The 16,668-nt window shown below is 45.9% G+C and overlaps 1 protein-coding gene across 1 annotated transcript; it reads left to right on the forward strand.

The window, feature by feature from the left end:
* Window positions 1-756: 756 nt before the first annotated feature.
* Window positions 757-14,329, forward strand: P4HB (prolyl 4-hydroxylase subunit beta). The gene is made up of 11 exons (XM_069953938.1): window positions 757-963; window positions 5,440-5,646; window positions 5,817-5,950; window positions 7,758-7,895; window positions 10,065-10,169; window positions 10,292-10,417; window positions 10,525-10,725; window positions 12,470-12,590; window positions 12,666-12,847; window positions 13,268-13,351; window positions 13,435-14,329. Exons 1-11 carry the CDS (start codon window positions 774-776, stop codon window positions 13,510-13,512), a joined length of 1,566 nt encoding a protein of 521 aa, XP_069810039.1. The 5' UTR covers window positions 757-773; the 3' UTR covers window positions 13,513-14,329.
* The last annotated feature ends 2,339 nt before the right edge of the window (window positions 14,330-16,668 follow it).

Consider the following 16,668-nt stretch of genomic DNA (forward strand, 5'->3'; position numbering starts at 1 on the left):
TAGTGCCACAACCAGCGCGCCAGGGGCTTTAGTGCCACAACCAGCGCGCCAGGGGCTTTAGTGCCACAACCAGCACCCCAGGGGCTGTAGTGCCACAACCAGCGCCCCAGGGGCTGTAGTGCCACAACCAGCGCGCCAGGGGCTGTAGTGCCACAACCAGCGCGCCAAACCATCTGGTTTACATATTAGGTCTAGTAACCTTCTCTTAGTTTTGCCGCCCCACGCTGGTGCAGGGAATAATACACTAAGCCTGGCGGTAATGTTACTGACCCCCATAATAAAGAAACATTACAGGGTTTAGCAGGGACAGAGCTTCCTGGCAGCCATTTCACAGTAGCTGAATCAGAACGTCCTGACCATTGCCTCCAGCGGGACAGGCCCAGTATAGCCGCCACAGAACTATACAATGTTGGGTCATATATTATAGCGAACATGCCTGAGCCTCCTCCCCACACACGAGAGGCTGCCATGACGTGTCGCAGCCGGAGTGGGGAGGCATGGGGTGCAGGAGGGGGCTGTGGGGCATATGCTCCCCGAGTCACGTCCGTACAGCGGAGGGGGGTGAGGGCGGGGGGCGGCTCACAGCGCCGAGTCTCAGGCGGCAGCAGCAGAGCCTACGCCGCGCAACTACCTCACAAGTTCGTCCTACGTTCCAGCGGTGAGTGACACGCCGCCCAGCCAATCACAGAGCTTCCCGCCTCCCACGTCCGACGTCCTGTCCAACGGCCCAGTCAGAACGCACCACGAGCCGCTGAGCCGGTGATATAAAGCGCATGCGCGTCGAGCGGCCCTCACAGCGCCACGTCCCGTACACCGGATCCGTCATGTTGCCCTCTACAGTACTTCTAGTGCTCGGCGCCCTTCTAGTCCGGGCGGACATCCCCGAAGAAAACGATGTGTTGGTGCTGAAGAAGGACACGTTTGACAAGGCGCTGGAGAATGATTTCTTGATGGTGGAGTTCTGTGAGTGTGCTGGGGAGCTGTGCACAGCTGTGTACACTGGGGAGGGCTGTACAGTGCTGCAGAGGGATAATCCGGGTACAAGGAGTCGGCTGGAGAGGACCCCCTAATTCGGGCACACCTGGGAGGGAGACGACAGGTCTACGTCCTGGTAGTGATGGGCAGCCGCTTTAGCCAATCAGAGGAGTTTGTCAACGGCTTCAGCCAATCAGGGCGTGTAGTAGGGAGTGGTGGGAGGAGCCTGAAGTTTGGTTGACGTGTACTTAGTAATGGAGACATGTTCTCCCCCGCTTGGTGTGTGACGTCTGAACTTTAGCCTGGGCCCTCTCACCCTCTCCTGGGGCACATGCCCACCTGGCCCTGCTGCTGACTTACCTGCCCTGATGCCAATGCTGGAGGGGCTTGGTAGTGGAGGTGGTGCAGATCTGTGGCCATGACTTGTCTTAGTGCAGGAGTTCTCACTCCATACAGCTAGGATTATCATGGCTCCTGCCCTCCCTGGGAACACTGAGATGTAATTTAGTCACTTGGTGCTGAGGTCTAGAAATGTCACATACAAGCTTGTTCCCATACTGCAGAGTTATAGCAAAGTGCTGGGGTATAATATCATGTGTGATCAGCGGTGGTCCCATGGCTGCTTCCCCTTTACTGATCCTCTACACAGCCCAGCAGTGAATGGCAGTAGTCACCCCCACCCTAGGTAAATAGGGGGGGGGGGCTCGCTACACCAGTGCTGTCACCTCCCACTATCATGATCAGTGGAGGTCCAAGTGCTTCGTCCCCCCAGCTATACCACTGCTATGACATCACTAGGGTGTCCTCATATAAGAAGCCTTTATGCCACTTTTGTCGGCTGTTCAAGTAGTTGAATTTACATACTACTAAAAAGTATGCTTTTTAACTACTGTAAGTTGTAGCAAACAATCGTCTGTTGATGTGTACTTTAAATGTTACATGTTATCAATCGGTGGCTCAGTGTGCCAGTTTGTGTGTCGGTGCCGGTCCTATCAAAGTCAGTGGAAATTGTTTCCTTGTTGCAGTGATTGGAGTCTGAACATGTTGGATTGTACACGTTTGCTTGTTCTTTATTGTGCCTGATGTTACCTGACTATTCCTGGTGTGTGTGGCAGATGTTGCCCGGCCATGCTGGTTGATATTGTGCATTGGTGAATCTGTTATCTGGCCAGGGTATATGCAAAGTTTTAAATTTGGCCGTCAAAATGTTCTTCATACTTTCTTGTCCAGGTGCTGAAACTAAGGGGTCAGGCATTTATACTACATAAATATAGTTCTATTTATATTATAGCTTCCCAGTTAATGGAAGGGGAAAGGGGGGTGGGAGAAGCTGCAGCTAAGGAAGCTTTGGCCATTGCTTGTCTGGCAAGGTTTTCTATGACTGGGGAGGTCCCAGGCTGAGGATCCCCACTGATGATACCCATGTGTCCAAACGCAGGGTGTGTTCCTGATACTTCTACTTTACATTGATCAGCTGACAAGATAATATGGGCTGGCACTATTTAGTCACCTTTATTTAGCTTTTAGAACCCTGTAAGGATACCATCTTCACATACTGGGGGTCAGATACCTGCTCCATGATTCTGGGCATATTACCAGTATGCACTTAAGTAAAAAACCACAATAAGGTGGGTGCAGACATCTGATGAAGGGCCTTTTACCTGATGGGTAGTCATTGTGTGATTGAGGCTGGTGACAATGTACAACCTGTGTATTGGGTGCAGGTCACAGTTCATAACCTGGCAGGTTTTCCAGTAAGTGTCCGGAGTACAGATAAAGTGGCTACTGCTTCCTTGTGCCTCAAGGTACAATGATTATATATATATATATATATATATATATATATATATATATATATATATATATATATATATATATATATATATATATATTACTATTCAGATGGGATGATAGAGTTTAGGATGAAGCAATGTTGTGGATGACTCAGAAGCAGGCAGCTGTGGCGGGCATGGTGACATTACTTTCCATTGAAGCAGATCTAGGAACGTTCTTTGTGTGGCACATGTACAGTATAGGGGGACGGTCATAGGTGAACAGGTGGTTGCAGTGTGGCTGTTCCTGGAATCGACTTGTCTGTCCTTTTCTCAGCTGTACAGCAGTTAGACTGTGGACCCTGAGCACCTAGCCAATTGCTAATACTTTAGCCCATGCAACATTAGCGCTATTTGTGGTGTAGTGATCTGCGGTATTCTACATCCCTAAGGAATAGATGAACTTGTGCACAGCTGTCCTGCCTTTTTTAGGACCAGGCATTAAAACAAAGCCATCTTCAGCTATGTCCGCTCTGTAATGCCTTTAATGAGTGTTTAATGTGGGCCCGTCTGCCTGAACTCTGGTCCCCTGCCATGGTAGCTTTAACTAAACCATTCATAGGATGATCTGTACTAGGTGGATCAGGGCTCCAGACTAAAAAATTTACCTAGGAGCCATTGGCTCCTAACCTGAAAAATTTAGGCGCCAAATAGAATATTTGGTCGCCAACATTTTAAACCATGTAAAATTAATGTTATGTTACATGGGACTTACTGTGTGCAGAGGCCACGGCAGCCTCCTCCTCCTTTAGATTCTCTCTTTTCTTAGTTTGAAAATGTTCAACATGGAAACTTGCAACCTGACAACCATATACAGTCTGACAACCATATACAGTCTGACAACCATATACAGTCTGACTCAGTACTTCAGCTTTTAATGAGGCTTACTCTTCTGAACTTGAACTTAAAGGGAACCTGTTGACCCCCGTGCCAGGGTGACAGGCTCCCAACCCCCCGTTAGAGCCCCCTATACTCACCTCATTGCGCCGGATCCCGCTTCTGAAGATGGTCGGGTCACGGAGATCTCAGCCGCTGCAGCCCGGCGTGCGCTGAGAGATGAGTCCAACGCTCAGAGAATGACGGGAGAGTCCAGCGCTCCGTCATTCTCTATGAGCGTTGGACTCATCTCTCAGTGTGCGCGCCGGGCTGCAGCGGCTGAGATCTCCGTGACCTGACCACCTCCAGAAGCGGGACCCGGCGCGATGAGGTGAGTATAGGGGGCTCTAACGGGGGGTTGGGAGCCTGTCACCCCGGCACCGGGGGTGACAGGTTCCCTTTAAAAGCTTGCAACAGTCTATACATACTGAGCTAGACTTCTGACTGCAGCCATAGTGACCCCCCACAAGATGTGTATATAGATAGATATATCTCTCACCTAGTGACTAATGCAAGTGACCCCCTACAATACAGACACCTGAGGGGCCCTGATAATAATAATTGTGCATATATCTATCTCCCAGTGTCTGCAGCCAGTTTGCCCTACACTTATAGATGCCCCCTCTCCCCTTATAGATGCCCCCTCTCCCCCCCATTATAGATGCCCCCTCTCCCCCCCCATTATAGATGCCCCCTCTCCCCCCCCATTATAGATGCCCCCTCTCCCCCCCCATTATAGATGCCCCCTCTCCCCCCCATTATAGATGCCCCCTCTCCCCCCCCCATTATAGATGCCCCCTTCTCCCCCCCATTATAGATGCCCCCTCCTCCCCCCCATTATAGATGCCCCCTCCTCCCCCCCCATTATAGATGCCCCCTCTCCCCCCCATTATAGATGCCCCCTCTCCCCCCCCCATTATAGATGCCCCCTCTCCCCCCCCCATTATAGATGCCCCCTCTTCCCCCCCATTATAGATGCCCCCTTCTCCCCCCATTATAGATGCCCCCTCTCCCCCCCCCATTATAGATGCCCCCTCTCCCCCCCCCCATTATAGATGCCCCCTCTTCCCCCCCATTATAGATGCCCCCTCCCCTTATAGCTAGCCCCCTCTCCCCCCCTTGAACATGGCCCCTCTTCTCCCCCCATTATAGATGCCCCCCCCCCCCTCCTCCTCTATGCTAAGCAGTATTTAAAAAAAATAAACACACAAACTCACCTGACAACCCGCTCCCCCGGCGATCCTCTTCTTCTTCAGGCGCTGTCCCCGGCGGCGGCGCGCTGTCTCTTTAAGTCCGGTCCCCGGCTGATGCGCGGCTGATGCGCGGCTGCCGGGGGTGTCCCGTCCTATCCCCGGCAGCGCGGCGCATCAGTGAGCTGCCTGGGGCCCTGACTTCTGACACAGGAAGCGTCTCTGACGCGCGCTTCCTGTGCCGGAAGTCAGGGCCCCAGGCAGCTCACTGATGCGCCGCGCTGCCGGGGATAGGACGGGACACCCCCGGCAGCCGCGCATCAGCCGGGGACCGGACTTAAAGAGACAGCGCGCCGCCGCCGGGGCCAGTCGCAAATGGCGCCCAGATTAATAAATCTGGGCGCCATTTGCAAAATATTAGTCGCATTGGCGACCATTTTGGTCGCCATCTGGAGCCCTGTGGATAGCTCCCCAACATGTTAAACTAATTCTAGCAGCGGCTGTTGGTTATTTAAAAAAGAGAGAAATTATTTATATAATCAAACGTTTTTTTTTTTTTTCTTCAGTTGCTCCCTGGTGTGGACACTGCAAGGCTCTTGCTCCAGAATACGAGAAGGCTGCTAAGAAACTAAAAGAGGAAGGTTCAAAAATCCGTTTGGCCAAGGTAGATGCCACAGAAGAGTCCGAGTTGGCACAAGAGTTCGGTGTAAGGGGGTATCCAACTATCAAATTTTTTAAAAATGGAGACAAATCTTCACCCAAAGAATATTCAGGTAAAATGCCTTATTTCCCCTGTAAATGAATGATAAAACTGGCTTGTGTGGATTGCTCTTCTGCAAGGGGATCGGTTTACAAGACTTCTCAGGAATTCAGTGGTGTGACCGTTCTGGGCAAGGGCATAGTAATCTCTGCGTTGTATGAGTAACATCTGTCCTTCTCACAGCTGGCAGAGAGGCAGCCGACATTATTAACTGGCTGAAGAAACGTACTGGTCCAGCTGCTACTACTCTGGCTGATGATGCCGCTGTGGCTGCTCTGGTGGAGTCCAGCGAAGTTGCAGTTATTGGTTTCTTTAAGGTACGATTTATCTTTAATTTATTTTAATAGCTCCTTGTATACACAATGCAGCATTAGTCATAGCTATTTGCTAGCATCCTGTAAGAAGAAAAAAAAAATGCCTATGTGTACTGCAGTGGTCCTAATTGGTTTAATGACCCAAAACAGTGTCTAGCAGCCATCTCCTGCATGTAGGTTTAACAGGAGCCAAAAGTGATGTCTGCTGCACTTTTTAGTCCTGTGAAATTTATAGCTGGAAATCCAGTCCCAAGTGGACTACTAATGGGCCCTTAAATTAGGCTTGCTGCAGGACACCACAGAATACAACTTTATCCCTCTCTTGACAGGATGGTGATATATATACCAGTGATTTGCCTGATCAATTGGAGAGTTCTTTATAGATATGTGTAGGCTACACCAAGGGTGCCTTTACACAGAGATTTATCTGACAGATTTTTTGAAGCCAAAGCCAGGAATGGATTTAAGAATAGAAGTCTCAGTCTTTATTGTCTGTTCCTGGTTTTGGCTTCAAAAATCTGTCAGATAAATCTGTGTAAAGGCACCCTTAGGGTGCCTTTAAGGCCCTATTAGACGGGGCGATGTGGAGAGCAAGCGAGCGCCAACCTGTTAGGTCATCGTTTGCTTGCTCCTCGTTCCTCGCTTGCTGCCACCACTATTACATACGCTGACAGCCAGGAGCGGGCAAGAGCCGCGGGGAGCTGCCCGCGCGATTATCAGTTCATCTGGGCAGCCCATAGGAGATAGCGGCGGTCTGCTGCCGCCGCTACTGTTGCACGAAGTGATGGCAGCAGATCATTGCCAGACTAATAGTTGATGTTTCAGCCTGTTGAAAGACAATGATCAGCTGATACCTTGCCTGTCTGCTGAACGTTGTCTTCTATTAGGGTGTGTGTAAACAGATTTATCTGACAGATTTTGGAAGCCAAAGCCAGGAATGGATTTAAAGAGGATAGATCCCAGTCTTTCCTTTTATGACCTGATCCCTGTTTATAGTCTGCTCCTGGTTTTGGCTTCAAAGATCTGTCGGATAAATCTGTCTGTGTAAACTCATCAGTACACAAACCGATTATCGGCTGGTAATTGCTTTGTGTAATAGGGCCTCTAAAGACTAAGACTTGCTCCACTACTGCTTGCATTTGGTCTCTGGAAAAACGAAAGTGGGAAAGCTGGTTGCAAGTTAAACAATTTGACCCATATAACTTGAGAAAGCACAGCTACTTGCAAAGACAGCACCTCTTCTGTCCCCAGGTTTTGTGTGTGTTTGTTTATTTCAAATGAGCTCCACTGATGCAGACAATTGCAGAGTCAGGTCAGCCTGAGGCCTCCCATGGCTACCTAACAACTAATTGGCTCCCTGCAACGATGTCACGGATAGCTGATCCATGCCACTGCATCACCAATGACATTCTGGAAGGCCAAAAGCCACTTAAATGCTGTTGTCCGTGTTGACAGTGAGATTAAATTCTTCTTGATTGTGTGCCAATTGCTTCCATGTTCTTGGCATTATCTGGCATCCTGCAGTGATCTGCTAGCTCAGATGGGACAACCCCTTTAAGTACTGAAATTTGTATTCACAAGACGAAAATGTATTGCCTATCCTGTAGATAAGTAAATGATGGGGACCCCCATTAATCACAAGAACAGGTTGTTTTTTTTGTTTTGTTTTTTTTCAGTGGTCTCACTGGGACACCTGAAGGAGATTTGTCATCACATGAATCTGTGAGCTGTTTCATTTTGAGCCATTCAATATGATAGTAAATGTTTTTTGTTTTTTTGGTTCCCCCCCCCCCCCCCCCTTTCTACACAGGACCCAGAGTCTGAGCTAGCCAAGGCATTCCTGCAGGCAGCAGAGGCTGTGGATGATATTCCATTTGGGATCACTTCAGACAGTGCTGCATTTTCCAAGTATGAAGTTGAGAAGGACAACATTGTTCTCTTCAAGAAGGTAAGAAATTAAGATTACCAAACCTCTTCAGGATGTCACCAAGCTACTTAAAGGGAAACATCAGCAGGTTGGAAGTATCCCCACAGTGTAGTGTCATTTTTGTGTAGTTTTTAGTTAAATCCCTATGCTAATGAGGTGGTTTGGTGCTTTGGGGATGGGACTAACACCCCAGTACACCTATTTGCTGCGGATGGTAGCCCCACCCCTAGTATACCAAATGATAAGTATTTAAAGGGTTATACAGTGTTAGAAAAAAAACAACAACTTCCTTTAGAGACTGCTCTTGTCTCCAGTTCAGGAGTGGTTTGCAGTTAAGCCCTATCCACTCCATTCCAATGAAACAGTTGCAAAACCCCACCCAAACTAGAGACAACAGTTGTGCTATCTCTGGAAGAAAGCAGTCATGTCTTTCTAATGCTGGATAACCCCTTTAAAGCGACTCTGTCATCAGGTTTAGGTTGTCCTTATCTAAGTGTAGCATAGAATAGTGACAGAAGCTGAACAGAAGGATGTATCACTTTTTGTGCAGCTGAGGTAGAGAGATCCTCCTGATAAGTAGTTCTCTCCATTATGTGCATGAGCCCAGTAGTCCTGGATATTTGTGAGGAGCTGTGTATAGGCTGTGTATCCATGCTGTCTATCCATGCTGTGTGTATAGGCAGTCACTGGTCAATCAGCAAATGGGGGGAGGGGTGCTGCAAGAATCCTATTCTCCTGCATATTAGGAAACCAGCTGAACAAAAATGTTAGTCATACAATGATTTGTTCAGCATTTATCAGTTTATGTTGCCCTGATTTAAGGCTTAAAGCGACTCTGTACCCACTTTCTCCCCCCCCCCCCCCCCCCCAACTACTTATACCTGTTTGTAGCTCATGTAAAGTCCATCCTTCTGTTGTGTATGCTCATGCTGGTTGAGCTTTTTGTTTGGCTGAAAAACGAACTTTAGTTGAGCAGATGGTGTGTCTAAGAGGCGGGGCCTAGTGCGTTCGTGCCCAGGTGAAGCGCTGCCTGTATGGTCTTGGTCTGTGTCTCCCCCCTCCTCTCGTTCCGCCCTCCACAGGACACGTTGTTGCACCGTTGGCGAGAAGTTGTGGGTCACGCTGCACGTCGTCCATGCCTGCCTCCCATGTCTGTCTGCGGCCACCACGCCGGAGGACTCGGGATGCAAACTGAAAGAGCATAAGCGGGGTGTGGTGGCCGTGGGAGACGGTGCAGGGACAGTGGGAGGTGGCTCAGACAAACATGGGAGGTGGGGCAGGCACAAGCGTATCGCTAACACAGGGCGTGGATGAGGCGCAGCGTGACCTGCAACGGCGCAATAACGTGTCCTGTGAGGGCGGAAAGAGAAGAGGGGGAGACACAGACAAAGACCACACAGGCGGCACTTCGCCTGGGCACGAACGCTCTTGGCCTCTTAGGCACACCATCTCCTCAACTAAGGTTTGTTTTTTAGCCGAACGAAAGCTCAACCAGCGTGGACAAACATAAGAATGGACTTTACATAAACTACAAACAGGTATATGGGGGGGGGGGGGGGGGGACAGTGGGTACAGAGTCTCTTTAACCTAGTGAGATTCCCTTTAACTACAAACTGTACAAAAACAGCGCTGAAGATAAGAAACTTTCCTTCATCCCCAAAACATTGTTTACTATAGGGAGATAAGCAGGTTAGATACTTCTAAACTGCTGATGGTTTCCCTTTAAATGAATCCATGTCTAATGGAAATGGCCTCAATACATACAACACATGCTCTTTGAACAGCTGAGATTTGCTACATACATTGCCTGAAGTTTCTCGGGCTTGGCTGATTCTATGCTGCAGATTGTTGACTTCTAGGAACTTACCAGGAAATGTGAGAAGGGGTGTGCAGCTTTTACTATGAGCTTCCTGGCAAATCTCCATTATATTTGAGCAGGAAGTTGGGCCGTTTATCCATTTGTACCTGGGTGACTTGAGCGTCGTTTGTGCAAGACCTGTATATTACTAGCCTGTTACGTTTATTGTAGTAATCTCTCCAAGAATGTGTTGGTATCATGAAGGCCACTAGCTACATCTGCTTACCCTTCTCAGTTAATTGGTCCCAAATTACTTTCTCATATCTGCCAGTATAACACGCAGCTGAATATCCAACCGGAGTAACCAGTTACCTTTTTCCATCTCTTTAAAGTTTGATGAAGGCAGAAACAACTATGAAGGGGAAGCAACAAAGGAACAAGTCTTGAACTTCATAAAATCCAATCAACTGCCTCTGGTCATTGAGTTTACTGAACAGGTAAGGGTAACCAGACCCTTTACAAAAGCATTGAGACGGCTAGGTCTTTAGCTGCTGTGCAGCTGATCTTCATGTTATCCTGTCAAACATTCAATATCTTTGTCTAAAATGTCCTTTTGTAGACTGCACCAAAGATCTTCGGTGGGGAAATTAAGACACACATTCTGCTGTTCCTGCCAAAGAGTGCATCTGACTACCAAGAAAAACTGGATAACTTTAAGAAAGCAGCTGGAAGCTTTAAGGGAAAGGTAAGCATACATGTAAATGTAGGTACGGTCCCAAAAATAGTTGCCTTGCTCTTAAACGTTTGTTTAAAGGCTGCTGCTTTTTTTTTTTTTTTTTTTTTTTTCCCCAGATCCTCTTCATTTTCATTGATAGTGATCACACCGACAACCAACGTATTCTGGAGTTCTTTGGTTTGAAAAAGGAGGAATGCCCAGCTGTTAGACTGATCACCTTGGAGGAGGAGATGACAAAGTACAAGCCAGAATCCGATGACCTTTCAGCTGATAAGATTAAGGACTTCTGTGAACGGTTCTTGGATGGCAAAGTCAAGGTAAAACATATGTTGCTTTGCCTTAGAATTCTGCTAGCATGCTCTAAGGCTGATAATGGTCAGAGTCTGTTTGTAGCAGAGTTAGGGAACCTCCACCCTCTCCTGTCATGCCTAGACAGCCACAATTGTGGCATGGTGGGAATTGTAGTTTTATAACTGGAGAGCTGAAGGTTCCCCATGCCTGCTCGATAGAATGCAACAACTCAAATGAGCAGTTTCAGCAGATCGATTCCTGTAAGGCCGGGTTTACACTTATCTGGCGATCCGACGGCATTTCTCTCCAGTTCAGTAGAAAAGCACTGGAGAGAAACTCATCTTTGACCAGATCCCATTGATTTCAGTGGGACAGTTTTAAAGCATGCGGCGTGTTAATAGTACCTGCTGTACGTCAGAACTGTGTTCTGACGTACGGCCTTGATAATGTAAAAAAGGACAGGACAACTGATGCATTTCTGCCATCAGTTGTCAAAAAGGACATGACTTGCCTGATATGTAAACTCTGCTTTAACAGTTCTCCCCTCCTGAAAAAAAAAAAATCTGCTTGACAATGGCGTTTGTTCACTGGTTACAACTTGTAGCTAGCTCAGGGACCAAATTACAAATATATTTAGAGGGGGAATGCCACATACAAGGTAATGTAACAATCTAGTGCTGTTCCGTATGTACATGCACTGCTTATCCTAAAAGGGATCCCATTGGTTTTAATGGTCTGTCGGGGGCCCTCTTGTTTTGCAGGTTTGTAACGCTGCATGTTTGTGTGTGATATAGATAGATGGATATAATTTTCTGGCCAAAGTGATTGTGGGGGCTGTAAACTGAGGAAGCTCTTTAGGTGAAACATCTGGTGGAGGCTGTATTTCTCTCTTTGGCAAGTGTGTTAATGAAGTCTTCATGTCACATGCTGTGGGGTGTCATTGTTTTTGGTACTACCATATCTGTAGGTCTAATAATGCTTTTCACTTTGTCCTAATGTAGAAAATGGACTGGGATTTGACTGTATGATCACTGTTTTCCATTGCTATGCACAGGAGCTGTAGAAACAAAATGCTGCCACTGTCAAAAAAACTTTTTCTCATTGTATGTACACTGAAGAAAATAGTTACACGTTGGCATAGGTGGACATGGCCATGAAGGGGGTTGTCCCACAAAGATATATATATATATATATATATATATATATATATATATATATATATATATATATATATATATATATTGGGTCTAAACTGACGCATTAAGTAAAATGAACCATAGTTCAAACACACAAGCATTACTGAAAATATCCTGTTTGAGAAGAGATATTCCAGTCTGCCCGTTCTTGGAATCAGTGGGGGTCCCAGCAGTCTTGACTCCTAACATAACAATCAGCTTGTTACCTTGCATAGGAACTGAGCTGGGGAATACCCCTTTTATTTGTTCCCCTCTGTTACAACCAGCCTTTGGGCATTCACTAAAGTGGGGTCACACATGCTCTAAAAGCGGTCTCTTGAGCAGTTCAGTTAGTTCTGACAGTAGTTTACTACATATGTAAGCAATGGGGGTGGTTGGAAGTGAATCAGCGCCATAGGAGAGGAACTGTACAGGAAAGAAAGTGTGGTGTGTTTTTTTTTTTTTGTTTGTTTTTGTTTTGTTTTTTTTGTTTTGTTTTGGCACATATATCATGTATGTCTGTGGTACACTTCTGGTTTCAAAAACCTTTTGTGGGACACCCCCCTTTAAGGCAACTCTCATCTTCCCTACATAGCCCCATCTTATGAGCCAGGATATCCCTGATGACTGGGACAAGAACCCAGTGAAAGTGTTGGTCGGAAAGAACTTTGAGGAAGTGGCCTTTGATGAGGAGAAGAATGTATTTGTTGAGTTCTGTGAGTATAGGCTACAAGTCCATTCCTGCAAGATTCTGGTTTGCCTAAAGTGATACTGACTGATTTTCTGTTCAGATGCTCCATGGTGCGGTCACTGCAAGCAGCTGACGCCAATCTGGGACCAACTGGGGGAGAAGTTCAAGGACCATCCCAACATTGTTGTTGCTAAAATGGATTCCACAGCCAATGAAATTGAAGCAGTAAAGATACACAGCTTCCCCACCCTGAAATACTTCCCAGCAGGACCAGAGAGAAAGGTAGGTCATCAGCCCCACATGTATCTTTAGTTCAGTCCTGTGTGTGTGTGGTGGTGCTGCTGCGCACCCACAAGAATATAAACTGACACAAAGATCTGGGTTTAGGCTGTCACTCACGGGAGTGTTTATTATATACCTCTACATACTGTACATGTTGCTATAATTGCTTGGATAATAACATTTATGTTACTTGTGCTTGTTACATCCCTTGAAGAATGGTTGCTCTAATCTCAGGAACTGTACTAAAGTATAAGCAAAGGGGGGGGGAGAGAAGAAACAAATGCATTGGTTCTTGTGCCACAGGAATTAACCAGTCTCCATTAAGATCTCATGGCCTGAAGGTCTTACTAGCCCCAGGTTACCTCCTTATACTGGCTTGTATGGCTAGGCTAATGTGTGTGTGTGTGGCTCTCTTCCTAGGTGGTCGACTACAATGGGGAGAGAACATTAGAAGGCTTTTCAAACTTCTTGACAAGTGGTGGACAGGATGGCGCAGCAGATGAGGTAATGTGTCCTGTACATTCTGTCTTGCTGGTCACCAAGCATGTTGTCCCGATCTCTATTAACGCCACTTGTGTTCCCTATAGGACCTTGAGGATCTCGATGAGGCAGATGAGCCAGATCTGGAGGAGGAAGATGACGAACACAAGAAAGATGAATTATAAGGACCATTTAAGATAAGAAATAGGCAGCCAGAAGACACTAAGAGTGGAGGGGGATTAACAACAACTAGGAATGTTTTACATTTTCAGAGCTCTGAAAAATCCAGGGAAACTCTTCATCTAAATCTGTACATTAGGGTTTTTTTTTTTGTTTTTTGTTTTTTTTTGGGGGGGGGGGGGGGGTGTAAGGGGAGCTTTGACCTCATGTTTTATGGTCAGCAGAGTTTATTTTTCACTGTGATGCAATTTTTTTTAACACTTATTTTTATTTTTTTTCAATTTGCCCTGATGTAAGTTTGGCACTTGTTGCTTCTTGTATTGTTGTCCTGTCTTATTTTTATTTTCTTTTGAATGTCATTAAGATGGCACGAGTGCAAATGCATGGCTGGTGACCTGAACAAAGGGCTGTCCTTCCCCCTATTTCGGCCACTCTTAGATTGGAATAAGTGGGGATTTCTACGATAACAGCTGTATAAATGGTAATTTCTCCCCATGTTAGCACCTTTCCATGCTGCCCTACAATGGTCTGTGGGTGTCTCTGTGGCAGCTTTCAGTATTTCATGCAGTGTGAGGTCCTCCCTGGTAAAGGCTCCCACTGGATGTAGCCCCTCCACATGGTACTTTTAATACATTAATGCCATTTGTGTTTGTCCTGTCTTAAGGGACCCCAGCCTCTGAGATTGCAACATATGACACTTTTGTTTTATTTTATATTTTTTTTGTCACTAAACTGTTTGAAACGTCTGATCATGAAAGCATTCCATCATATTTAAGTTGGGGCGTGTTGGCCAAATAAAAAAAAAAAAAAATTTTAATAAAACTATTTGGGTCTTTATTTTCTGTAAATTGTTGGGGAAGGTCCCAAGAAAGATTCCTATATAGGCTTGTAATGTGATAACGAAGTCTGAACATATCACCTATAGCAACAATCCCTGCAGAGCTTTTAGTAGGGCTGCCATGCGCTTGCCATGTTACCATGTTCAGATCTGGTCCCCAATAGAAGCAGGATTTTGCTTGTAATGCCGCAATAAGTGTTTTATCCATGTAGCAGCTACAGCATGAGTGTGACCTTACTCCACATAAGCTTGAGGGTGGATTTACATGTACCGTATCGCAGCGGATTACATGCTGAGAGTTCAGCAGCAAAATCTGCTGCGCTACTTGGTACTTTTATGGCCTATGGCAGATTTTCATTCCTCTGAGAATGCAGCCATTGCCATCTTAAACCAGTGCTAAAACTTAAAGTGTAACTGAGGCCTAAAATCTATGGAAAGCCCTTTAATGGACATTACTTTGACAACTGCATTAAAATTTGTCCTAAATGTGCTCTGGGTAATAGGGGGGATGCAAATGCTTACCTCCCCCTTGCAATCCCTGCTGCTCAAAGCTTCCTGTTTTCTACCTCCAACTCATTCATTAAAGTGAACCTGTCGACATGGCCACTACTGATCAGCAGCAGTTTGGGTCTCCGTGGATATGAACCCACAATGGGACTGTAATACAAACGGGCAATGCATGCATCTGTGGAGACCCAAAATTCTGCCTCAAGAGGAAATCCTCGCTAATCTGCCAGTGGTTGTGTTGACAGGTACACTCCTACATTCTAGAGGCACAACTAGTTATATGAAGGGTCTCCTTGGCCTTATGGTGCGCTTACACAGAAATTTTTTCTGACAGATTTTTTAAGCCAAAGCCAGGAACAGACTATAAACGAGTCATAAAGAAAAGACTGAGATTTCTCCTCTCGTCAAAGCCATTCCAAAATCTGTTAGATAAATCTGTGTAAACACACCATTAGTGTCAGTTTGGATTGTGAATTACAGCTGACCGGTTCCCTTTATCAGTACACAATGATATCATGTGCTGCTGGGCTGGAGGACATAACCAATAATGTCAAGATTCAGGGCCTCCATCTTTAATTCCTAGTTAAGCTTTAAGATCACCTTTCTGACAGTGAACTACACACTCCCCCCCCCCCCCCCCCCCCCCCTTGTGATGGGTTTAGTCATATTGCACAATTTGCAATTAGTTTAGTTCACACACACACACGCGTGCACACACACACACACACAATGAATAATACCGTAGAAACATTTAGAAGCTATAACCTATAGATTGTCCACATTAAATGTTTAATATACAATGACTACATACTATGCCCATGTGCATCCATTTACTCAGGCAGGAAGCTAGTTGTAGGGGGTGAGTGACCTTACCAAATTCAGAATGACCTGGACGCCGGGGTCACATTTCTCAAAAAATAGCAGACGCCACACTAAGGCTTGAATCTTAAATTCTAAACATTCTGTACAGCAAACCTAGAGAATAAGAATTACCTTATGGTCCACTTTTATTTTTTTAATGTCTACGTAGATGTGTGGCTTTAAAACTGCAGCCCAATGCAACACATTGAGCTCTACACAATCCTAAGGACTGCAGCTGCCACTCAATAGTTAGAATCCATATAGTCCAGGGTTTTTATTTTGCCCATATCATGCACACTTACATATGGGGGAAATAAATGAACATTGTAAGTAGTTTCCTTTATATATAGTGGTGTGGGCTTTATTTTATAGTCTCTAGCTTTTTTCTTGTACAAGGCATATCATGCACACTTATCACCTCTAGGTTATAGTCAAGGATAAGTAGCAGGAGGGGGAGAGTTTCTCCTCATGGCAATACTTCTCTAATAAACACACTTTGAATTAAAAAAAATAAAATAAAATCCTATAATCCACCAGCCAAGGCATTTGATCATCAGATGCTTCATTCAAAAAAATATTGTGCTATGACTCTACCTACTCTCTGCAAAGCCAGATGCTTTATGGGAAATTTAGGTAGCATTAGAAAATAATTTTATGAAAACAGGTTAGCAGAAGGAATACACAAGACCCTTTCACAGTTTTCTCCTATAGTTGCCCGTACTTAAGTATATAAACAACAAAAAAAATCCTGGAGTGCTGCTTTAATATTAGCCAAAAGTGCAATTTCCGCAGGATTGGCTAGCCATCTTAAGTGTGTAGGAGCATCCTGACTCTCCCCTGATGAAGAATGTTGGGTGACGACAATAGTGTAAAATCCAGCATGGTCAATCCTTTTGCTCCCTGAGGAGATTGGCCTCAAACAGAAGTTTATTCTAATCTCCCTATTCAGAACACG

This window comes from Dendropsophus ebraccatus, chromosome 14 (assembly GCF_027789765.1).
Source record: "Dendropsophus ebraccatus isolate aDenEbr1 chromosome 14, aDenEbr1.pat, whole genome shotgun sequence".
NCBI classification, from domain to species: Eukaryota; Metazoa; Chordata; class Amphibia; order Anura; family Hylidae; genus Dendropsophus; species Dendropsophus ebraccatus.

Bases quoted from the DNA above. Each gene is read 5' to 3' on its own strand.
- P4HB (XM_069953938.1), top strand. From the start codon at position 774: ATGCGCGTCGAGCGGCCCTCACAGCGCCACGTCCCGTACACCGGATCC. The intron at 964-5,439 runs GTGAGTGTGCTG...TTTTTTCTTCAG, and splicing joins TTTCTTGATGGTGGAGTTCT to TTGCTCCCTGGTGTGGACAC. The intron at 7,896-10,064 runs GTAAGAAATTAA...ATCTCTTTAAAG, and splicing joins ACATTGTTCTCTTCAAGAAG to TTTGATGAAGGCAGAAACAA.